This window comes from Saccopteryx bilineata, chromosome 6 (genome assembly GCF_036850765.1).
Source record: "Saccopteryx bilineata isolate mSacBil1 chromosome 6, mSacBil1_pri_phased_curated, whole genome shotgun sequence".
Lineage (NCBI taxonomy): Eukaryota > Metazoa > Chordata > Mammalia > Chiroptera > Emballonuridae > Saccopteryx > Saccopteryx bilineata.
This window is the reverse complement of record NC_089495.1, coordinates 22157359-22183636: the sequence shown is the minus strand read 5'-3', so window position 1 is coordinate 22183636 and position 26278 is coordinate 22157359. Positions and strand designations below refer to the sequence as shown.

Sequence of the window (26278 nt, the reverse complement as noted above, 5' to 3'; positions counted from 1 at the left end):
AAATATTATATGTCCTTAATCTCACTACACTTGGGAGTCTAAACCTGGGTTCCATGTGTCCTCAAGCAATGGTTCTCAACTCTGTGTGCACGGTAAAACCACCAGAAGAGTTTAAAAAAATAAATGAAAAGGCCTGACCCCTACTCTTGAGATTTGATTTAATTAGTAGGGTTAAGAATCACTGCTCTCAAAGCGAGCATCAGCATCAACATGCTGATGGGACGTGTTAGAAATACTAACTCCCAGGCTCTACTCCAGACCACTGAATGAGAAATTTGGGGAGTGTGGCCTAGCAACCTGTTTTAACAAGCCCTCCAGGTGACTGACACAACATTTGAGAACCATAGCTCTACTGCTTTGAATATTTGTAATCCTCTGAAAATTACATATAAAATTGGTGTTTAAGTATATAATTCTGGGGGAAATGCCTATACTTTATACAGATTCTTTAAATCGTGTTAAATTTAAGAACCACTTGCTTTTAGCTAAGCAACTTTCAAAGTGTGGTCTGTGGACCCCTGGTTGTCCCTGAGACCCTAATCTGGGGATCTACAAAGTCAAAACTACTAAGATGATTCTGCCTTTTTAACTGTCAGGACAGTGCTGGATGTTCTATCATGTGTTGGTCATTTGGAAAATGTACACATGGTGTTCTTGATCATACAAAAGCAATGGTAAAGAAAACTGCAGACATCTTGGCAAGAACCAAGACAGAGGCACCAATCTATACTATTAGGTATCGTATTCTTCACGACCAGACCCTCCCGGTTAAAAAATAAAGCCTCCCCCCAAGTTTCACTTAATATCTGTCATGAAAATGTAAATTAATGTTATTAAATTCCAACCTTGAGTACATATCTCTTCAATATTCTTGTGACGAAGTGAGAAATACACGCTAAGCACTTCTACCACATACCAAATATGGTTGTCTTTGAGGAAAAAACGCATGCACTTGTTTGAGCTCAGTCTGATCTGTGCATTCTGCAGACATTTTCTCAAGAATGAGCAAAGTGAGTCTGTCACTTCAAGGAAAACAGCAAGATATTTGTTCCAAATAATAAAATTTGAGCTTTCAAATAAAATTGAGAATTTTGTAAAACTGGCATCTGCTACCCTGAACTTAACAGTTTCCCAATTCTTAAATACTTTTTTTGGATAAGATTGGTGAGGATGTTAAAAATGTGTTTATTATATAAGGTGAAGTGTGTCATCATTTAGAAGCTATGCAAAGCTCAGTAGTTTTCAAGTGGCCAAAACATGTATAAGATTCATTTGTGCAAGACAGGCCAATGAATTTTATAATAACAGAGTATGAAAATTTTATTGATATGGTTTCAGATTCCATATTGTAACTAACTTTTAGGAAACTGTTCTTTTTCAACTTTGGGTTGAAAGCAAATCTAAAGAAATCAAAGAAACCAAATCTAAAGTTATCTGAAAATGTTAACTACATAGTTATCCAGGATTTAAAGCAGAATTGTCTTCATATACTTCAATCCAAATAATAAAGCACAACAAATGGCATGCAGAAGCAATGGTAATTGGCCTATCCTCTACTGTCAGACTCTAACGTGAATTACAAAGTATAAAATAATGCATCTCTTCTCGTTAATCTTTGTTTTAGAAAACTGTACTTTTCCTTAAAAGCATGATTTATTTCTAATAAATGTGGACTCCAAGAAAGAAGATACATACCAAGGGCTCCTGGTAACTAATTGGGCACAAACTAAAAAAAAAAAAAAGGCAGCAGAACCTGGCAGCCATTTCTAAACAGCGGTCTCACCACACAAGCCAGGCTTCAGGGAGAATCCGGAACTGCCTGCCTCCCACACTGAACAGCCTGCCTGAACTGTGTCCCTACTGGCTGAGGGGGCCCTTATAAAGGATTTCCTGGAATTGTATTTCAACCAATAGGACTAAGGCTTTCCTCATCTTTTTTTTTTTTTTTTTTCCATTTTTCCGAAGCTGGAAACTGGGAGGCAGTCAGACAGACTCCCGCATGCGCCCGACCGAGATCCACCCGGCATGCCCACCAGGGGGCGATGCTCTGCCCATCGGGGGCGTCGCTCTGTTGCATCCAGAGCCATTCTAGCCCCTGAGGCAGAGGGCACAGAGCCATCCTCAGTGCCCGGGCCATCCTCGCTCCAATGGAGCCTTGGCTGTGGGAGGGGAAGAGAGAGACAGAGAGGAAGGAGAGGGGGAGGGGTGGAGAAGTAGATGGGCGCTTCTCCTGTGTGCCCTGGCTGGGAATCGAACCTGGGACTCCTGCACGCCAGGCCGATGCTCATCTAATCAGAGTTGCACAGCTATATCCTTATCAGAATCTTTACCAAACAATCAGAGCAGTTTCATTCTGACCAATTAAAACAGTGTCTTTTGGATCAATCATACTGCAAGGATTTGAAGTCTCATTTACATGATGATGGACTAACCAATCAGGGGCCAGGGGTGGGGACTTCTGTCTATATAAATCAGCTCCGCTGGGGCTCATAGAGCACACTTTCCCTTTCCATCATGCACTGTTTCCCTAGCAGCTAGGGCCTAGCTAAATCTGAAAAACCAAAGACAAACACTGAAGACCTCTTGCTAGACCAGAGTGGAACAGACTGGCACAAGGCAGAGTAAAATAGACCAAAGGAGGTGGAGCAGAACAGCAGTGTAAGAGCTGTCTAGGTGGAGAGGGGCCTTGCCCATAAGGTCGCCTTGCAGCCTTGCCAATCGAGCCATAACACTACTGAGCTATTCTCATAGCTGTGCTGTGTCACAACTGAGCTGCTTACATTGAATAAGGTTTCCTTCTTCACTCACCCCAAACTGGGGATTCCTGTTGCTGTTAAATTGGCACCAAGAACCATCAGTTAATACAGTGTTTTCCAACAGGACCACTGCTGGTTCACCAGAAACTTTGTGCTGGTGCATGAAAGAGTTAGCCACCCTGATGTAGATTATAGACCCAATGATCTTAGTCAAATTCACTTATGCTCAGGATAATTTTTGCCTTAGCAATCCCCAAACTAATTCTATTTTCACTAGTCCCCAAGTGTAAAAAAGGTTGAAAACCACTGGGTTAACACAGAGTTTATTATTGTTACTTTTTAATTTCTCAGGTTTAATTCCTAATATGATAAATCTCCATAAACATAATCCACATAAACAAAAGCTCTATTAATTATTTTTAAGAGTGTAAAAGAGTCCTAAGGTTTACAGGTTCAAGAACCACTGCATTTAAACTATAAACTTTCTCAGGGGCAGGACATTATGTCATTCTCATCCTATTTGTCCTTATATTACTTGACTTGAGTTGTTACTAAACACTATAAAACCTTAGGGCTAGCCTGACCAGGCAGTGGCGCAGTAGATAGAGCGTCAGACTGGGATGCGGAAGACCCAGGTTCAAGACCCCGAGGCCGCCAGCTTGAGCGCGGGCTCATCTGATTTGAGCAAAAGCTCACCAGTTTGAGCCCAAGGTCGCTGGCTCAAGCAAGGGGTTACTCGGTCTGCTGAAGGCTCGCGGTCAAGGCACATATGAGAAAGCAATCAATGAACAACTAAGGTGTCGCAATGCGCAACGAAAAACTAATAATTGATGCTTCTCATCTCTCCGTTCCTGTCTATTCCTCTCTCTGACTCTCTCTGTCTCTGTAAAATAAATAAATAAATAAAGTAGGTTTAAAAAAAAACACCTTAGGGCTTATGACAGATTCCTAAGAAAAAGACCAATGGGGAAGAACATACTATATAATTGTCCTAGTGATTACTGAGTGAGTTGTAATAAAGTCCTTCAAATTTCTATGAACAATTCATTAATACTTAGTTTCATACTGCCAATAAAGAACATCATTTACTCTCAAAAATCTAAATTACCAGATGAAAGGTTAGCTGTAGGGAAAATAGCTTGTGGTTAGGCTTACTTGCTTATTTTCCAGCTGCAAGAACTTTGCATGAATAGTGTGTGAGCACATGGCAGAAAGCCACGTGTGTATAGCCTATATAAGGCTACGGGTACTTTCTCTCAGTGCAGATTGCTTATCCACCACCACAAGGGGCAATGTTCCTGATCACTTGTCCACCAATGCAGGGATGGTTTTGCTGATCACTGGCTTGCTGCCACAAGAAGCGGTTTTCCCCTGCCTGTTAGCTCACCCATCTCTGCAAGAATCCAATAAATGAGAATGGCCCAATGCCTTTTGACTCCATGGTTCTTCTGTGGTCTGCCTGAACCCAGTGTGAACCTGCCTGGCCATAGCCACCGGCATTACACCTAGCATAGTGAGCAGAATTCGGTTCAGACTGGAATGGAGCTGCCATACCCTTGAAAAGTGGAATAGAGGAGTGGCCATTCTTGAGCATGTGGTTCCCTGCATCTACCCTGTTGGGGGCCTTGGGCTGGGTGTTTTTTAAAGCCCTGCAGGCAGAAACTGAAAGCTCTGTGCAAGAGGCTGCCTGAGTTCAAGAGCTCAAGTGCAAGCTGTAGGCTGAGTGACAGCAGCAGCAGAGCTGGGACAGTTGATAGAGAAGGAACTGTAAGTTCGAGAGCTCCATTGCGAGCTGGAGGCTGAATGCTGGTAGCAGCAGAAGTTGGGACAGTTTCCAGAGGAGCGGCGAGTTTGAGAGCTCCAGTGTGAGGTGGAGGCTGAGCACCAGCTGTAGCAGACACTAGAGAAAGAGCTGCATTTATGCTGGTGGAGCGGCTCTGAATCAGCAGTGCAAGTTGTTTCCAGCTCCTCTTACGAGAAGGAGGAGGAAGAGGTTTGGCTGAAACTGTCTTTGGCAGACTCAGAACCCATTCATTGGTCACCCAGAAGGTGAAAACCCAGCAGTAGAAAAGTGCCTTAGGGGCAGGCACAGCCTCCTCCACAAGTAGCTGAGCACTCTGTGGTCTGGCCCTATACACAGACAGAGTTGACGGAGTTAGGGACAAAATTCAGGCAGAAACCCACTGAGTCTCTGGCAGCTTGGTTGCTATGGCTGTGGGACATAGGAGTGGATGATATTGTGCTCTCCGGAGCAGCGATGGAGAAATTAGCCATCATTACCATGCACTCCTCCTTAAGACAGCGTCATCAGAACTGCCATGACAACCCAGAAAATCATTCCCTATTAGAATGGGTGATGGCTGCCATTCATACAGTCTGGCAGAATGTGGAAGACTTGCCAGGAGCAGTGAGTGAGTTGATAGCAGTCGTTTACCGAACTGCAGCAGGTACTCTGAAAACTGAGTATGTGGAACACTGCTTCCAACCTGCAGTCCCATGGGCCAGATGAGGAAGTATTTCCAGCAGGGATGAGGGACCTTATTCTCTGTAGTACCACATCTACCTTTTTTGGGTCACTGGTGGCTATCTTGGGCCCCTATGTGGGCAGCCCATCAACGCTGTTATACAGGTGGCAGATTTGGGAGAGGTAGAAGCAGTGTGGCACAGTAAGGGTGTGTGGGCTACTGCCTGTGCTGCCCCACTAACAAGAGCAAAGGGCCGGTAAAGGTTACCTGAACACAGATGTGGGTAGATTTGATTACAGCTGGAGCAGATAAACAGAAATTGGATGGCAGATCTAATAGAGTTCTGTTAGAGCTTTGGTGGCAGCTTAAGCTAGAACAGAGGTTCTAGCCACTGAAAAAGCGAGGTAAGCAAGTGGCCCTAGTAGCTGCTAAGAAAATGGTTGGCGTTTTTGCTTCACGGCTGCAGGATTACATGTTGGGGGCAGCTGAGGAAGAGGAGGATCCCCAAGACCCATTGTTCCAATTTGAATGAGGGGAAGGCTGAGGGACCCGTCCAATGGGGACAGGTGGGAACTGGAAGCCCAGGTGGAATTGGCAATCCACTAGTCCCCTTCTAATGTGCAGCAAATGTTGACCTAAATAGATATAGGTGCTCTTGTAGCAGCCAAGTAAACAGTTGAGCCAGCACAGGCATTGAGTGTGTTTAGCCCACCAGGCCCTGTAGCTTGACATTGTTATCTCTGAGGGCTCTGAATGGGGCTTTTGGCAACAGATAGAGCGTTTATGGAAAGGCGCTGAGGTCCATTATCAAAGAACTGTATGGCCAGTTGTCTGTAATGAACCTTTATCTTGGATAATTTGCATGGACAGCTAGGCTGTCTATAGGGTACTGATCATTGAGCAGTACAATGGACTCTTGTTAAAGTGGTACAATGGACTCTTATGACAAGAGGGGGACACCGGCTCCCTTGCTGGGTGAACACACCACTTGTGGACAGTATGAGAGATGCCAACAGGAGTAAGGAGATGTCCAGCACCTATGGAGGCCCTCCTGCACCAAGCTGCTGCTCCCATCCAGTTGCAGATATACACCAAGGACACTTGACTCAAGCGGGGCTTTGGGCTGCAGGGCAACATGCCCTCCTCAAAGGCCAACAGCTTCAATGTACAATACATGGCCCCGGACTGTACAGGCCCCCCCCCCAGCTACAATGGGTGGCCTTGTTGGCATCATGAGGTAGGGGGCTAGAGGTAGACCTCTAGTTAACTCCTGGGCAACCAGCACCTGGCTGCCTAAGGTAGAAGTACATTATCCCTTGAGTGCTCATGGAGACATCATTGCAAAAGGCACCTCTGTATTGTATAGCACATGCCTTGGTAGTCTGTTGCTGTGCTCTCTACTGTTTCTGTAAAATATGGTTGTAATGTATCTTACTCCTTGCACAAAGACCATCATGGAAGATACTTGTCATATAGATTTTGAGGTGGGCAACCCAAAAGGGGTGGACTGTAGGGAAAACAGCTGTGGTTAGGCTTGTTCGCTTGTTTTCCAGCCGCAAGCACTCTGCATGATTAGTGCATGAGCATGTGGCAGAAAGCCACTTGTGTATAGCCTATGTAATGCTATGGGGTCCTTTCCCTCAGCGTAGAGTGCTAGCCCACCACCATGAGGAATGATGTTCCTGATCACCGGTCTGCTGCTGCGAAAAGCAGTTTTTTCCTGCCTGTTCACTCATCAGCCTCTGTGAGAATCCAATAAACATGAATGGCCCAATGCCTTAACTGTGTGGTTCTTCTGTGGTCTGCCCAAATCCAGTGTGAACCTGCCTGGCCACAGCCACCAGCACAGCACTACAGTATCTCAACATTATGTCACTAAGATTCACTCCCTGAATAGGCTATTTCCCATATATCATGTTGGTAATATTAAGAACTGAGTTCTTTTAGGACAACAGAAAGACCAAAATGCCTACAATGACAGATTCCCCTCATTTAAAAATTTTAATTATGGTAAAATAATTATAACACAAAATTCACAATCTTAGCCATTTTTAAGGGTCAATTCAGGGACATTAAGTACTTTCAAATTGTTGTGACTCCCATCTGCTTATTTTTTCTTAACTGTTTCCATGAATCAAAATACACAGCAGCTTTTATCTTCAAGATTTTCTCTAACAATTTTAAGTAGTCTTTTAAAGAAAGGAGTGGCTAAAATACCCTCTTCCATTAAATTATGTGGTTCTCAAGAGAGATTACTTTCAATCACACCTTTTTATGATTATGAAGCAACTGATCAGAGTCCAACATTCTAATAATTGCAAATGTTCTAATACCCTACTTACTAAAAAAAAAAGATGGTCTCAATCAAATCCTAGTAACAATGTTTTAAGAAAACATCTATAGTTTTGCTTTATTTAAATGCTTAGAAGAAGAAAAAAAACAGGGGAGGAAATATGTCAAAATGACTCCACAACCTGACTGCCTTAGGACATGTAAAGCCAGTAGCCACGGCCACCAAAACAGCTGCTTGGCTCATGCAGGTTCACACTGGATTCAGACAGACGATAATGAAACATCAGAGCCACAAACTGGTGAGCCATTAACTTTAATCCTAGCTTGCACCCAGCAGGCAAGTAAAAACACTGGGCTCCAAAACCCACTCATTCAGCGCTCACAAAGCTACTGACTTATCCAAGTTTCCTAGAATCAAAGGTTTCTAGCTCATCAGCCTTATTCACCTCTGTTCCCCATCTCCTTCTCCCTACACAAACTGGCTTCTCCTTCAACACTCCGCCATCTTGGCTGCTTCTCCTGGCCCCCTCCACGTGGCCTCTCTGCTCTCCTCTCTGCTCTCTCCTCTAATGCTAATCTCAGGAACCAAAAGAGCAAGCTCCCGGTCTGCCCCACTTTATAGTGCAGAAATCAAAACCTTTAATCCAATATACAAACAAGGAAGTCTCTGATACAAAGTCACTTATCTGAGGCATGATGGGATTGTACCACCCCACATCAAAAAGGGTGAGAAAGGCTTAGTCCTAAAACCAAGCCCCAGGCTAAAGGATCCTGCCTGCCCACCCCAACACACAATAATATCACCTGGGCGACAGGTTTCTACGTGGGCAGCGCCATCTTTAACAAAGTGAGCATAATATACATATTTTATCTCCCCAACAGGATAGTAAGATAATGAACTACTTTTAATTATACTTTCCAAAATGTTTACAATTACTTTTATTTTCAGAAAACAATAACTATTAAATTATATAATGATTCAAGAAAGGTTTTTCTCATTGCTATCAACTTTCTATTTGAGTACTATGGGCCACATGATTTTAGAACAGCCAAGCATGGCTTTAAACCTGGCTCCATCACTTAACAGGTACAAGACCTTGGATAAAACATTAATCTCCGAGTCTCAGTATCTCCATCCTTAAAACAGAGTTAAAACCTATGTTATGTGGTTGCTGTAAGAATGAAATAAAATTACATAAGGAAAACACAAAAATCACTCCAAGGCACTTGTTGCTATTTTGGATAGTTTTTATATTCTTATTTAGTAACACTATCAAAACTACGTTCATTCATATATATGCTAACACAGCAGCGAAAGCACTTTAATGACAAAGAGCTGGACTAGCACTTAAGATTATTTACATATATAAGACAGAAGATCAGAAATCATAGTTACTAATTTACAAAGTTCCACTTGCTCAAGTATTTAATAGAGCACATACTGTGAACAATCCACTGAATTAAATTCTGAATCTTATTACATACCTCAATTTTACCAGCTTTCATAAAATTCCAATAGGCTGGGAAACAGTTACATTCTCCTACTGTTAAAACTTGGTGGATTTTGGGGGGAAAGGGCAACCAAGTTTTTGATAGCTTGCTATAACTTTTTTAATTAGTCCAAAAGTTTTCCCCCAAAATGAGAGTATTTTTCTGCAACAACAAAAAGTGAAGGTTGGCACCTCTTCTCAAGGCATTAGAAAAAAAGAGCTAAATGTGTTCATTAACTATAATCCGATGTCATTTCTTTCTAAAAAAAACAACAAATTTCTCTAGTCAAAGGAGAACAACCTGAGCTTTTGGAAATGGAGAAGTGCACATCTTATTAACAAGATGGATGAGAATGTCAAAATGGCTTTCATGACTGTGAACATAGCAGAATGAAGGCACCTTTGCAGTGTCTACTTCTACACATACATATTCCAGGTTTTCAAAAGCATAACTAGGCATTAGCTGGGCATCAGGAGATGTAGGCTATTGTTCAGCTATACTTCATGATACAGGAGACTTCAGCTTTAAGAATTTTTACTCAATCAGTAAATACAAAACAATTTTTTTCACTGTAGTTAATAAAAATTATCTGCTAACTACCAAGTGTCTCTTCATTTTCTTTTTCAATGTACCAAGGGAAGGAAACAGTTGCAAGTTCAAACAAACCAACAAACAGCTGCAACTGACCATTAGTTTAAGAGGGAGAGGAAACTTTATATCACTTTGTTTCCCCTTTTTCTACAATAAAAAAAATTACTAGGCTAAATTGAATAGAGAGCTGACACAGAGAACAACTTTTTGCGAAAACAGCCTCAAAAAAAAAAAAAAGTTTAAACTCAGACTGCTGATTCTACACTCAGATACCTGCACAAACAGGCAAAACAAGTTTGCACTTGACAAAGAACCCAACTCCGCAGTTCGGAGAAGCAACCTTGGAGAGCTGAGGAAGCCTTAAAAGAAAAACCCAGTAGGCACACTAAACAAAACACTCAGAGCTTGCATCCATTACTCGAAATCAACTGAGTTTTAGAAAATGAGCCTCAATGTTAATCTAAGTTCCTAGGCTTTAGTAGAAATCCTAAAAGTCCACCCTAGTCAATATAGTTCTTACAAACCCACATCGATGATACAGGCATCAGGTACCCCCACTCAGGGCTATATCCTGCCTTCCTGAGGGTTTTCTGTCAGAAGAAGAAACAAAGGCCACAGTCACTTCAAGGACCCTGACATAGAGGACAAAATAAGAATTTAAGAGATACTCATTCTTTTCTATTTTATTTACTGCATATTTTATAATCAACTACTCAAAGATTTCTTTGTCCAAAAAGCAAAAGAAGGCTATTAAGCATATTTAAAAATAAGCTGCTCTAGTGTTTTCACCAGCAATTCATCCTCACTTATAAAGATATTTACTCCTTTCCAAACCTAAAATGAACTACATATTCTAAGCATCATTTACATCACTTAATACTTTGTTCTCCTGAACTCTAAGCTTAAGATACCATTTTCCAACATATTTATGTTCACAATTTCACCTTCTATTATATGCTTTTCACCCTCCAGATACATATTTTTGGCCTTTAAACGGCCAAAGAATCATCTCAGGTCGGAAAAGAAAAAAATGGCCAGAGGACAGAAAAGAAGGCAGGTGACCAGACTAAACCTGTCAAAAATACACCTCCACTGTATATAAAAAGACTGAGAAAATCATCTTATCTATGATATGTCCTTAGCGGAATGTCTCTCACAAGGTTGCCCTAGAAAGTGAAATATAGCTATATAAACTAAGATACAAAATGGTAACGTTTCATAATTTAAATGGTGCTATACTAAGATAATCCTGAAAACCTTATGGAGACACTTCAACAATTCTAGGTCAGAGCTGCATGTCTAGCACCAGAAGAAAAGACAAGCGGAGTTACCCACAACACCTCAGACCTCTATTTTTATCCTTGAAGTTATTTAGCAATTAATTACTACAAAAATGAGCAATGGAGGCCCTGGCCGGTTGGCTCAATGGTAGAGCATCGGCCCAGCATGTAGAAGTCCTGGGTTCAATTCCTGCTCAGGGCACACAGGAGAAGTGCCCATCTGCTTCTCCACCCTTCTCCTTTCTCTCTGTTTCTCTCTTCCCCTCCCACAGCCAAGGCTCCATTGAAGCAAAGTTGGCCTGGGTGCTGAGGATGGCTCCATGGCCTTCGCCTCAGGTGCTAGAATGGCTTTGGTTGCAACAGAGCAACGCCTCAGATGGGCAGAGCATTGCCCTCTAGTGGGCTTGCCAGGTGGAGTCTCTCTGCCTCCCTGCTTCTCACTTCAGAAAAATACAAAACAAAACAAGAAAAAGAGCAGAAGTAGACCCCTACAAACTGTGCATTCACTAAATTCAGTCATTTGGATGTTTGATGAGGCTGCAATATCCAACCAAGGTCATCCACTCACACAGCTGGCAATGGGTACAGGCTGAGAGCTTCACTTTGACCAGCCTTACTTCTTGCTCAATAGTCTTTCTCAAAACATTGTGGCTGGATTCCAAAAAGAGAGTTCCCGATGCATGAAAGTTAGTATTTCAGCTTCCTCAAGGTTAAGGTGTTATACAGCTTAACTTCTGCCGCATTCCATTAACCCTAGCAGATCACAAGACCAACTCAAATACAAGGAAGGAAAATAGGCCCCACCTGTTGATAAGTGGTATAGTATACATACACATGAAGGGGAAGAGTATAAGGCAGCCATGTTTGGGGACTACCTAACACACATACACTGTAGAACTAAAACTAAATGAAGTTTATAAGAGCAAGTATGTAATGGTTACATCACCTGACAATGAAGCAAGAATAATGAAGTAAAAAGTAGGATAGCATATGCAAAATGCTTTTTAACTGTTTTTCAGCAATCATTTTAGTCTCTGTATTATTTTGAGACTATTTGTACATAAAGCAAGTAATTATGTATTCTGATTCTAAAATCCCCAAGATTTATGAGAACCAGAAATCTAAGTATGAAATAAATGATGTACAGATGTAATACTGAAGGGGCTAAGTAAAAACCCTGAATTTGAATTTGAGATATCAATATGTTAATGGGTTAGGTCAGAGGTAGTCAACCTTTTTATACCTACCACCCACTTTTGTATCTCTGTTAGTAGTAAAATTTTCTAACCGCCCACCAGTTCCACAGTAATGGTGATTTATAAAGTAGGGAAGTAAATTTACTTTATAAAATTTATAAAGCAGAGTTACAGCAAGTTAAAGCATATAATAATAATTACTTACCTAGTACTTTATGTCAGATTTTCGCTAAGTTTGGCAGAATAAATCTTTATAAAACAACTTACTATAGTTAAATCTCTTTTTATTTACACTTTGGTTGCTCCGCTACCACCCACCATGAAAGCTGGAACACCCACTAGTGGGCGGTAGGGACCAGGTTGACTACCACTGGGTTAGATGATAAAAGACAGATTGCCAGAAAACCTAAAAAGCAACATCTAAAACAGGGGTCTCAAACTTGCAGCCTGCCCACCAATTTTGTGCGGCCCGCAGACTAATCCATGAAGTTTGATTAGTCTGCGGGCCGCACAAAATTGGTGGGCGGGCCGCGAGTTTGAGACCCCTGATCTAAAATATACTGTCTATAACAGTCAAACTTTAAATATGAAGGCACAGGTTGAAAGTAAATAAATATAAGGGATATATATTTTTATATATACACACAAAAATATAAAATATGATATAAGATACAAAAAAAGATGTCATCTGGGCAACAGTATCAGCTACCTTGATTTAATCAATATTATAACCAACAACTGCCGAATACATATTCTTTTCAAGAGCACTCACCCAAGTAGAATATATGCTGGGCCAAAAAACATCTCAGTAAATTTAAAAGGACTGAAATTATATAGAGTATATCCTCTGACCACAATAAAATTAAATCAGTAGTCAACAATAAGATATCTAGGATACTCCAAGAATTTTGAAATTGCACATCACATTCCTAAATAATCCATAGGTCAAGGAAGAAACTGCAAAAGACATTAGAAAAACATCAAACTAAATAATAAAAATACAACACCTTAAAATTTGAGGAATGCAGCTAAAGCAGTTATTAGAGGAAAAGTTATACTCTCAAATTCTTATATTAGAAAAGTCTAAAACTAATCAGCTCAAAGTCTCACCTTAAGAAGACAAAAATGAAAAACGAAGTAAATGTGGGAGGCAGCTTCTAACATGGCTCCCAATGATCCTAGTCTCCCATAATATTATGCTTTTGTATAATCCCTTCCCCAAGTAGGAGCTTAGCCTACTGACTTCCTTCTAACAAGTAGAGCATAACAAAAGTCAAGTACACTTCTGAAATTAGATTTATAAAAGATCCTGGCTTCCACCTGCTTGCCTTCTCTTGCTCTCTCACTTGCTGCCTCTGTCAACTGCCATGTTATGAGCTGCCCTATGGAAATGAGGAGATCTCAGTTTAACAAACTACCAGGAGCAAGTCTGGAAGCAGATTCTCTCTCAATCGAGCCTTCAGATAGGACCACAGCTCCAACACACATCTTAACTAAAGCCCAATGAGAAACCCTGAGCTAGAGAACATAGTTAAGCCATGCCTAGACTCCCAACCTACACCTGGAACTTTGACTCAGGGAAACTGCAAGATAGTAAATGGTTGTTATTTTAAACTAAGCTTTGGGTTAGTTTAATACATAGCAATAAATAATAATTAGTCAACTCTAAATAAGTAAAAGGAAATAATAAAGATCAATAATCAATTAAATGAAAACCAACAATAGAAAAAATTAACAAAACTGAAAGTTGTTTCTTTGAAAATACCAACAAAATTGATAAACCCCAGAGACTAATCAGAAGAAAATACAAATTACCAGAATGAAAAATAAATGTTTCTCAACAACTCTTATGGACAATATAATAATAGTAAGACAATATTATAAACAACTTTATACAAACAAACTTGGCAAAATAAATAAAATGAACAAATTCTTTGAAAGAGAGAACCAAAATTGACAGATAAAAGAAAATCTTTTAGCTCTCTATTTTAACAATTAAATTCATTAACAAAAAGCTTCCCCCAAAGAAAATTATGGATCTAGTTGGTTTCACTAGGGGATTCTACCAAATATTCAAGAAAAATTGATGGCAATGCTCAAAAAAACTCATTCAGATATAGAGAAATGAGGCCCTGGCCAGTTGGCTCAGCAGTAGAGCATCAGACCAGTGTGTGGATGTCTCGGGTTCAATTCTCGGCCAGGGCACACAGGAGAAGCGCCCATCTGCTTCTCCACCCTTCCCCTCTACTTTCTCTCTATCTCTCTCTTCCCCTCCCACAGCCAAGGCTCCACTGGAGCAAAGTTGGCTCCGGCACTGAGGATGACTCTATAGACTCCACCTCAGGCGCTAGAATAGCTCCTGTTCCAACAAAGCAACCTCCCCAGATGGGCAGAGCATCGCCCCCTAGTGGGCTTGCCAGGTGGATCCCAGTCAGGCACATGCAGGGAGTCTGTCTCTGTCTGCCTTCTTGCTTCTCACTTCAGAAAAAATACAAAAAAAAGAAAAAAAGAAAAAAAGAAAAAAAAGAGACACAAACACTTCCAAACACACTTTATAGGAGCAGCATAATCCTAATGCCAAAATCTGACAAAGACATAGCAAAAGAATAAAATTACAGACCAGTATTTCTCATAAACTTAGATGCAAAGCCCTTAAACAGAATATAATCTAGCACTAGACAAAATGGATAGTTAACATCATGACCAAGTAGAATTTACCCCAAGAATGCAAAGTTGATTTAAATTTCAAAAACTAGTGTAATACAACACTATAAAATAAAGGAGAAAGCCCACCTGATCCTCTCAAATATATATGCAGAAAAAGCTCTAGATGAAAGTTAACACTTTTTCATAATAAAAACACTCAAAAAACTACTAGTAAAGAGAACTTCCTCAATTTGATGAAAGCTATGAAAAACTTGAGGCTAACATATATAATGGTGACATTTAAATATTTTTCCTTTAAGAGCTGGAACAAGGAAACAATGCATGCTCTAACCACTTTTATTCAACTCTGTCAAGAAAAATACAAGGCATAAATGTATCTCTATTTGCAGATAACATGAATCTCTATTAAAAATCCCAAGAATCTACAAAAGGGCTACTACTCATAATTTGTTCTACAAAGTTAATATATAAGTTAATCATACTAATAGCAAACGTTTAGAAAATATTTTCAAAATCTATTACATCAATATACATCTTTGAAAAATTAGAAATAAAAACATGAAAGACTCCTACATTAAAAATTACAAAAAAAAAAAAAACGGGGGAGCTGGAGGCCTAAATAATACTAATGGATTGTATGGATTGGAAGACTCTATATGTTAATGACAGTTTTCCCCAAATTGACCTGTAAAATCAGCATAATACCGATCATAATTTAAGCATGCCATGTTGTAGAAAATGTCAAGTAAATCCTTCCATTTCAATAGACCTAGTAGATTCAAAGCAATCTTGAAAAGGATGAGCCAACTGGGAGTATTTATTCTATCAATGTCAAAACTTACTGCAAAGCTACAATAATCAGGTCAATGTAATACTGGCATAAAAACAGACAAAAAGCAAAAACCGTAACGTTTTCAGTAAGAAACATGTATCTTTGTGAGCTGGATATAGGTGAAAGTTCTTATCCAACTCACAGATCACAGAAAGCAATAACTATAAAATATGTATATAACGAAAGTGAATTTAATTAAATCAAAATTAAAATGTCTGTTCAAAGGACCCTATTAAAGAAATGAATCACACATTTATCTAACAAAAGACTAGTATGTAGAATACATAAAGTACTCCTGAAACTCAAAAATGAAAGATAAACCCGCCTGACCAGGTGGTGGCGCAGTGGATAGAGCGTCAGACTGGGATGCCAAAGACCCAGGTTCGCAACCCCGAGGTCGCCAGTTTGAGCGTGGGCTCATCTGGTTTGAGCAAAAATTCACCAGCTTGGACCCAAGGTCGCTGGCTCAAACAAGGGGTTACTCAGTCTGCTGAAGGTCCATGGTCAAGGCACATATGAGAAAGCAATCAATGAACAACTAAGGTGTCACAATGCACAACGAAAAACTAATGATTGATGCTTCTCATTTCTCCGTTCCTGTCTGTCTGTCCCTGTCTATTCCTCACTCTGACTCTCTCTCTGTCTCTGTAAAAAAATTAAATAAATAAATAAATAAATAAAACAAAACTTCATAAAAAACATATAAATGGCAAATAAACACAAGAAAGTCTTTAAAATTAAGCTCCAGAAAAATGCAAAATAAAACCACAACGAGATACCACACACATTCCCATCAGAATGGTTCAAGTTAAAACAGCTGAGAACATCAAATGTTGTAGAAGATCCGGAACCAGTGGCACTCCTACAGGTTGTTGACAGGAATGTAAAATGGCACATCCACTTTGGGAAAGGAAACGTTTGGCAGTTTCTTGTAAAATTGAACATTTACCTATCCTAATGCTCAGCAATTCCTATTCAAGGTATTGGCCCAGGAAAAAGAAAACCTACATTCACAAAAAGAATTTTACCAGAATGTTCATAACAGTTTTACATATAACCAGAAAAGCCTAAGGGTCTAACAACAAAAGGATAAAGTGTCCAACGTTCATCTAATGAAATACTTAGCAGTACAAAAGGTGTGTCACAACATTAAAAACATTATGCTGAGCAAAAGAAGTTTTATAGAAAAAGTAAATATTGTATGATTCCATTAGATGCATTTCTAAAACCAGCAACTCTTAATCTATAGTGAAAAAGACGGTGTTTCGGGAGAATGGGAGGAGCAAGACTGAGGGAAGGGACAAGAGGGAATTTCTAAGGTTATCCAGATTTTCTATAAGGGTTTGAGTTACACAAAGTGTTTGCATATGTCAAAGTTCAGTGAACATACACATAAAAGTTGTACAGATTTTACATTAAAAGACAAATCTTACCAGAGGGAAATGGGGTTGGGGGGTGGAGGGTAGTAAAGGGTAAAGGGGTCAAATATATGATGACAGAGAAGACTGGACTTTGGGTGGTGGGCACACGATACCAATACAGACAATGCATTACAGAACTAAACCTATATAATCTTATTGACCAATGTCACTCCGATAAATTCAATTAAAAATCACATGCATATTGGTATACCTAGAGGAAGCTGCTAAGATACCTGCAATTTACGCTGACATGCATCAAAAGAAAGATAAATTGCTAAATAAAGAAAAATATAAGCAGATAAATATGTAATAGGTATCATATAGTATTTTAATTTATATAAACATTTCTCTATTGTTGATGGTTTTGCTGATTATCAGTTTTTCACTGTTAGAGATACTTTTGCATACAAATAGCTTATTTGTTCTTTAAAGCATTTGCTTCCACATAGTGGATCATTAAGGCAAAAGTAGAGACACCTTTGCATATCTAATTAAAAGTTCTGTGTGAACTTTTAAATGTGGTATCTTAAGCAAAGCATAAGGTTTTAAGAAAACACTAAGTAAAAGATATTCCAAGTTGTGGCCAACAATTTTAAACCCAGTAAGATATTTATGAAACTAGTTCCTTTTCTTCTATGACCAAATTAGGCCCATCTTAAGTTCCGAGCAGGACGCTTGCTTAAAAGTATAATCAAGTACCTACCTTGCCAGACAATGAAAAGTACAAAAGAAGTTTCACTCTAAGACTGAGCATTTTCTTGATGTGCAAGTTTAGAGGACATGATATTTTTTACTAAGAACTGCATTGGTACAGTGATAAGGAAAAAAGACAAGCTTGGTCATGTTGAAAAATCAGAAGAGACAGGAATGAGTCGGATACCTCTATATGGTTGATGTGTGTTGCTGTAGCTACCACCCAACTTAAAAGGAAGCAGAAAACTCCCATACATACCTTGCTGCTTTTGAAGCAGAAATATCTCATATAACCTATCCTAAGCCACGTCATATGTTAATGAAGCACCAGGAAGCCAATTTCAAAATGTATTTAATTTAAATACTATGAAATCTCAAAATAGAATGTTTTGTTAAAAGCCCTTTAAAAAAAATAAATAAATAAAAGGCCTCAGTTGAACCTTTCTTTAAAAAGAGACATCATCAGAATATAATGGTCCTTTAACAAAAATATGTCATTACGAGGCACTGAACTGAGGAGATGTCATCACTCTAAATTGATCCTGTTTATAAAGTTTTGACTGCTGTCCCTTGAACAATGGAAAATCAGGGTCAAGGATCTTACCTGTAGAAGAGAAAGTCTTACATAAACTCAAGTTAACAATATAAGATATAAGACTGGGTCATTTTGATATAGCCATCCTAAGAAGGCATTAGAAATAGTATTATTTTGAGAACTGTATCAACAATGGAAACTCAAGATTATGTTTCTAATTGTAGATAGAGTAATTCCATTAGTAACAATGTCTCTAAATCATATTTTAAACAAATAATTATCCTAGTCCACAATGAGATAGGAAGGATTCTTAATTGTGCTGCTGGAAACAATCCTGGCTACTCTTACAGTAATATTTAAACATTCATAGGGTTTACATATGACTTCATATTATTTCTCAGATCTTAAAAATGTTTTGTTTCATTCTATAAAACCGTAAACTCATTTTAAAATGGAAATAAAGACATTAACTAACATTCTTCCAATCTCCACTTGGCTAGCTAGTTTGGGCGCATCTTTTAAATACCTGCTTAAAAGTCTCTTTATTTGGAAAGACTTCTTTATGTTCTAAAACAAGGACAAGAGCTCCTATTATCTGCTTCAACAGACAGCATAATGTAGTTTTCCCATTACTTTAGGTTACACACACTTTGTGGGTGTTGGGCAAATAAGTTTGTAAACATGATTTTTTATGTTAGCTCGCTTATAGTTTGCATTGGGGGCTGGGCAATGACAGATACAGTGGTCTGTGAGGTTGCAGGCTGCCATCCTGACTGGGAGGGGCCACTGTCTTGCTAGTGTTTACTTGAAGGGAGATTCTGCCCCCACCACGGAGAGGTGCAGGAAATTTTCTTTTTTCTCTTCTCCCTGATCTCTTGCCCTCCATGGGAAAAGCAGGTTTTCTTGTGGCTTGCCTGTCTTAGTGAGACACCAATAAACAGAATGGCCCCCCATTCTCCGACTCCGCTGTTTCTTTACTGTCTGCCCCAGTTCAAGGAGAACATGCATGTGAATGGCCACGACGGCAGCAGTGGCCCCTGGCCATACAGTGGGGTTTCTTTTATTATTGCTCTTGTTTAGTTTTCCCCCCAGTAGACTGTTAGCTCCATAAAGCAAAGACTATTTGCCATTTCAAAATTGTGTCAGTATTTAACACCTGGTTTATAAAATAAGTAACAAAATATTTGTGGAGAAATGAACTACAAGTTTTAACTTTCCCATCCAAGGGATTATACCAATTCCCTAACTTTAAAACAGCTATCCCTGCCTGACTGGTGGCAACACAGTGGATAGGGCACGGACCTAGAATGCTGAGGTCCCAGGTTCAAAACCCCAAGATCCCAGGTTTGAGTGCAGGCTCATCCAGCTTGAGCATAGACTCAGTTTGAGCATAGATCCAGCTTGAGCACAGGGTGGCCAGCTTGAGTTTGGGATTATCAACAAGATCCCAGGGTCGCTGGCTTGAAGGCCAAGTCGCTGGCTCCAGCAAGGAGTCTCTGGCTCTGCTGGAGGCACGCCCCTCCATCAAGGCACATATGAGAAGCAATCACTGAACACTGTGTTGCAACTGTGAGTTGATACTTCTTATCTCTCTCCCATTCTATCTCTAAAAAACAAACAAACAAACAAAAACAGCTATTCCAGGACAATTCAATGACTAGCATTTCAACCAATAGTCAACTGAAAATTATTTTTAACTACTCAGCCTATATGTGATGAAAAAGACTAGATTTAACAAAGCTTTAATGCTATGCACATATACATGAAGTATGGTGAAGTGATTACAGGATGTCATATTTTTTATACCAGGAAGTTTTACTGTTTTTGTTTTGTCTGTTTTCCACAACTGAACTAATAAATTGTTTTTTCTATAAAAGCCAGTTTAAGATTAGGTTGTCATAACTACAACATAATTACAGGACTCTAGCTTGTCTTCTAGTTTATCTGGGTACACATAACACTCTAAAAGCAACTTGTGACAAAAAGAAGTGACTTGAGAGACAAGCTCTACTTTCTCTGTGATTAGTCCTAAATAAGTACATTATTACACAAATAAATACACAAGTATCATCTGTGTTTACTTACAAAGCAGTATGCTGAGGAGGGACAGGATTTGTGAAACAATATATTAAAATAGTCAAATATGGAATAAACTATGCAAAAATAAACCACCTCGGTTAATTTATAACACCAGTAGCAGACCTTCATTTGGCCTAGAGAAAAAGAAACGCTATTTCATCTAAAATAAGCACTATCCTTGAGCAAATATCTAGTTAGATGGAAGCCTGTTTATGATACAACTCACTACATTCCCAAAAGTAGTGTCCACTTGTCAAGAATGGATCCAGAAATCTAATAATGATTTTCTGTGTTTCTCATATTGTTGATCATTGCCACAAATGAGTCACAAACAGCATTTGCAAAAAATAGGATATAAAATATTAGAGTACAGTACATGTAGTAAGGGAAAGTTTTGTTTCCTGAAACCTTTGATTCAGTTTGTTTGTGTGACAATATAACATGTTTTTAAGTATAAGCTGCAATAAAAAATGTGTGAATCTACTCTTGAAATACATGTCTCCAATTACTTCCTTCCCCCAAAACTAGGAAAGCAGAAACTCTCCATCACAATTACTAAGAAAAATGGAAAGTGACACTACCCAGGTATAGCTAGGTTATAATAGTTTAAGCTTAATTTTACAAGCTCTAAAATGAAACTGTTTGAAGTTCAAGTCCAGGTTTCACTACTTCCTGTGTGAAATTTGGACTTCTTTAAACAGTATGTGGTTCACTTTTGTCATCTGTAAAATAATATCTTTCAAGTTGTGGTAAAAATAAATAATACATATAGTAAGTTCTTAACAAATGTTTTACCATTGACAACAAATTGAATGCATGATACATATAAGAAATATAGCAAGAAACTTAACAGGAGATATCTTTGGTTTGTTATCTTTGATGTTTGTGTGTATGGTGCTTTTTAATTCTGCATATTTGTGTCCTATATAAATCACATAATGAATATATAATATGTAAATTTCTAATGTAATGTTTCTGATGTGTATAGCATCATAATCTTTATTTTTAAACACATCAGTAGTAGCTATCTGGGCAGTGAGAATATGTCCTTTGTTTTTGTTTTCTATATCTGCATTTTGTTAAAAAAATATACTAGGTGTTTTTAAAAGAAAATAGTCAACTACTGGCTATAAGAGAGAAAGAGAGAGACAAAGATAAAGTATGTGGTCCAGAGTTTAGGAACCAGCACTTTTTTTTTTTTTTTGGAGAACTTATATGCCAAATGCTTCTCACTACGCACACAACCTTAGTATATAATTTTGCCCCTGAGAAAACGAAGGGGAGGCAACTGAGATGAGCTAAACTGTCTGTTAGACAACTAACAAATAGCAGAGTCCAAACCTTCAAAGCCTACATTTCTTCTATTATCACATAACATCAAATATTCTTCTCCAGGTGTTTCATTTAGGGATAGTTTAATCTACTCAATTAGACTGTAAACTTGAGAAAGGGGAAAACTTTCACAAACTTTCACTGTCTTACTAAGACTAGGATTGATCCTTAAACACTTGTTGAGTTCCATTCAACTTCTTTTGTTCTTCTAGACTGTCCTCATGGGACATACCTTTGTTGTAAAAACGAAATAAACTAGCAAACAAATGACAAAAACCACACTAAGACTGCCCAAATCTAACTTTATTCGTACACACTCAGTACTGAAAAAGTTTTCGTATACCGATATCCAGAGATCACTACCAAAGGGATTTGGGAATGAGTAAAAAGAATGGATTCCCACGTTCCCCTACCACGCCCCCGTCACCCCGGCACTTATGAAAGGAACCTCTAGTCTTCCGGTGAGGTGCTCAAGAACCCTAACCACGCCCCCATTTGGTTCCATCCTAACTTGTTTTCCTTCCCTACCACGACCCCGGATCCCCAATACCAACACCCTAAAAAAGCAATTCAAAAGTCTCTGACCTGCAGCGAAGTGCAGGGGAGAAGACTTCCGGCCGGCCATGTCCTTAGCATTCACGTTTGCCGCGTCCACCAGCCTCTTTACCCGGGACACGTCCCCATTGCGGCAGGCCTCCAACAGTTCCCGGAGGGCCCCGCTCACTGCCGGGACCCCTGGCCCAGGTCCCGCTGCCCCAGGCCCCAAGGTTGCTGTGGTACTAACTCCGGCCGCCTCGGGGCTCTCCGCCAAGCTCGATCCAGGGGAGGACGGAGAGGAAGATGAGGAAGAAGTCGGGGAAGAAGAGGACGACGGTGAATTGTTACTGCCACCGCCGGCTGGGTTGGGATGGACCCCAATGGCAGATGAAGCAGAACCCGCCGGGACCACGGGGACGGCGGCGACGGTACAGATTGTGCTGGTGGTATTGCAACAGCTGGTACTGTCAACCGGGTCCGGGGATCGGGGCCTGTCGGGCGGATCCCGACTGCCATCCCCCTCCGGCAGCGCTAGGCCGTGCCGCGGGGAGGCGAAGGGGGCCAGGCCACCCGCCGTGGGGGACGATGGGGTGGTCCCCGGGGCCAGACCGGGGCTGAGTGGTGGGGGAGGTGGTGGCGACGGCGCCGAAGCTCCCGGGGCGGGCTGGAGCTGTTGTTGATGATGGTGGTGATGATGCTGAGAGCGACGCGACGCCGCCATCTTCGGACTCCCCCAGCACTGTCACTGCGGCAACGGCCCCACCGCCCGCTTTCACTTCCGATTGCTGGGCCAATTAGCATCCAGCGCACAGGAAATTATGCTGGCAGAAGTGGGAGGGGCCAAAGAGAAGGAGGGAAGCATTGGGAGCTCTGAGAATGGCCTCCGAAGGGGGCGTGTTCTTGTGGCCGATGGGCGGGTTTTGTGACACCTTGGCGGGCCGGCTGGGGAAATTTGAAAGCTGGAACCCGCCTCTACCTAAATGAGGAACTTTCCACATTCCTCGCTTTCAGCTTCCTTATCTTGCCCTGCCCGTTCTGGTTCCGGATCTCCTTCAGTCTTTCTTATCTTGCCCCAGATCCTGCTATTCAGGTGTAACTCAGTTCAAGAAGAGAGTGTGTCGTTTTTCATCTAGCAAGTGGTCTCGTCTGAAAAATGGAATACTAGCTACCTCACAGCATTGTTAGCGGAATTCAGTGAACTAACTTATGCAAAGCATTGTGTCGTTAATAAAGCACAACTATAATTAGCCCACGGGTAATTTCTTTTTTCATCCCTATATTCTTCCCCTGCTATCCTCTTGGTTTCTGTAGCCCTTCTCTGTAAGTTTTCTCACTCTATACTGTAAAGCCAGTAGCTATGGCCACCATCAGAGCCGCCTGGACCATGCAGGTTCACATTTGATTCGGACAGATAGTAATGAAGCAATGGAGCCAAGAACTGGTGGGCCATTATCTTTAATCCTAGCTCGCACCTGGAGGGCAAGAAATACACATAGTGGGAAAACACTTCCCTTTCCATTCAGGGCTCCCAAAGCCACTGACTTATCTGAGTTTTCCTAGGACCAAAGGATTCTACTTCACCAGCCTTATTCACATCTGTTCTCCATCTCCTTCTCTCTGCACAAACTCTACACAAACTGGCTTCTCCTTCAGCGCTCCACCATCTTGGCTGCTTCTCCTCTCCTCCACGTGGCCTTTCTCTGCTCTCCTCCAGCAGGGGCTCCTCTGAACCATTTTATAGTGTAGAAATCAAAACCTTTAATCCAATATACAAAGAAGTAAGTCTCTGACACAAAGTCACTTATCTAAGGCATAATGGGATTCTTCATAAGAGTGCACCACCCCCTATCATTCAACAGTCAAAGGTGTGGGGAAAAACTTAGGCTTAAAACTAAGCCTTAGGCTATAAGGACCCAACCTGCTTACAGCATGTCCCCCCACATCCAATGCAAACTATAAGCGAGCAAACATATATATATTATTCACAAACTTATTTGACCAACATGTACCTTCTTGATACTCCCTTCTAAAATAGTGGTTCTGGCCTGACCAGGCGGTGGCGCAGTGGCTAGAGCGTCAGACTGGGATGCAGAAGGACCCAGGTTCGAGACCCCGGGGTTGCCAGCTTGAGCGCGGACTCATCTGGCTTGAGCAAAAAGCTCACTAGCATGGACCCAAGGTCACTGGCTCGAGCAGGGGTTACTCAGTCTGCTGAAGGCCCGTGGTCATAGTATATATGAGAAAGCAATCAATGAACAACTACGGTGTCACAATGAAAAACTGATGATTGATGCTTCTCATCTCTCTCCATTCCTGTCTGTCTGTCCCTATCTATCCCTCTATCTGACTCTCTCTCTCTGTCCCTGTAAAAAATAAAAAAAATAAAAAAATTAAAATAGTGGTTCTGATTGCCACGACTGGAATCCAGTCTCTGTCATTTACTTGCTGTGTAAATTTAGGCAAGCCTTTTAACTATAATATTCAGTGTCTACTTTTCCTTTCTGCAAAATCAAACTATTAAAATTATTATTTTTCTTTCTATTATAGCTACACTTGTGTGTGTGTGTGTGTGTGTGTGTGTGTGTGTATTTTTCTGAAGTTGGAAACGGGGAGGCAGTCAGACAGACTCCCGCATGTGCCAGACCGGGATCCACCGGCACGCCCACCAGGGGGCGATGCTCTGCCCATCGGGGGCGTCGCTCTGTTGCAACCAGAGCCATTCTAGTGCCTGAGGCAGAGGCCATAGAGCCATCCCCAGCGCCTGGGCCATCTTTTACTCCAATGGAGCCTTGGCTGTGGGAGGGGAAGAGAGAGACACAGAGGAAGGAGAGGAGGAGGGGTGGAGAAGCAGATGGGCGCTTCTCCTGTGTGCCCTGGCCGGGAATCAAACCCAGGACTCCTGCACGCCAGGCCAACGCTCTACCACTGAGCCAAACAGCCAGGGCTATAGCTGTACTTTTATCTCACCTTAAGCTCAGCTCAAATAATTGTGAATTTGTTCCTTTCTTTTTAATTTTTTTTTTTTTACCTAATCTCCATTCCTTTCACCTCTCTTTCCTCCCCCTCCCAAACTAAGGTAAAAACCTTACTGCTCTCCATCACTCATCATCAGATGCTATTTTTCAGCAACTACTTCCTCTCCTCTGCCTACACCTACTTGTTTTTTCAGCCATCAAAAGAGATGTACAAAGCCTGGGGTAATCTAAGTGAGGTCTCCATATACTGGCTCCTGTTTGATAGTAAACTAGGCATTGTGGAAGTTTAGACAAGCAGCATTATTCCAATAGAATGGACACAGATGGTTATATTGTATCTTAGAAAAAACAAAATTAGATGAGTCAAGTACTTCAATTTAGCACTGAAGAATATTAAACCAGGTGGTAAATTGTTGTTTCATGTGTTATTAATATAATAAGTGTGATGTTAATATTCCCATCTAAATAAATAGGCAAGTTTAGGTAGGTATCATCTAAATACAACAAGATTGGGACCGTAATATTATGAATGACATTTATTGTCATCTAATATGGGTTTACAGATTATAACTCTACCATTATCCATCTATTTCATAAATTTGTACCACTGTTCATAAATTGACAAATTTGTGGCTGGATGGGAAAACTCCATAGTGCTTTTAGGCTTAAAACTAAGCCTTAGGCTATAAGGACTCGGCCTGCTTACAGCATGTCCCCCCACATCCAATGCAAACTATAAACGAGCAAACATATATATATTATTCACAAACTTATTTGACCAACATGTACCTTCTTGATACTCCCTTCTAAAATAGTGGTTTAGTGCAACTAAAATCTGTCCACAACACACATTCTCCTGGTTTTGAATCTTAAATTAATACATAGCACAAGGTAGCATTAAGGAATAGGCATGAATCAACAAAATACCTTAGATGTTTATAACTCACCTTGGGGAAGCATAAGGAATATCTTATCTGATCCCTTGTTAGCCAATCACTCATAGATCACGAGAAGTAATATTCACTCTAATTTAAAATGCATCTTATTGTGTCTGTTTACAGTGTAAAATAAAGAAGAAAATTTCTGCCAGATAGAGATAAAAATAGCTGAATTGCCTGAAACTACTCTACTGGTAA

At 40.4% G+C, this 26278-nt stretch overlaps 1 protein-coding gene across 1 annotated transcript in view; it reads right to left on the bottom strand.

The window, feature by feature from the left end:
• Positions 1 to 23387, bottom strand: part of TNKS (tankyrase) — a 214663-nt gene extending 191276 nt beyond the window's left edge. The window contains exon 1 of the mRNA XM_066237626.1: positions 22216 to 23387. Within this exon, the coding sequence (XP_066093723.1) occupies positions 22216 to 22888 (673 nt within the window). The 5' untranslated portion in view covers positions 22889 to 23387. The remainder of the gene's footprint in view (positions 1 to 22215) is intronic.
• Between the last annotated feature and the right edge of the window lie 2891 nt (positions 23388 to 26278).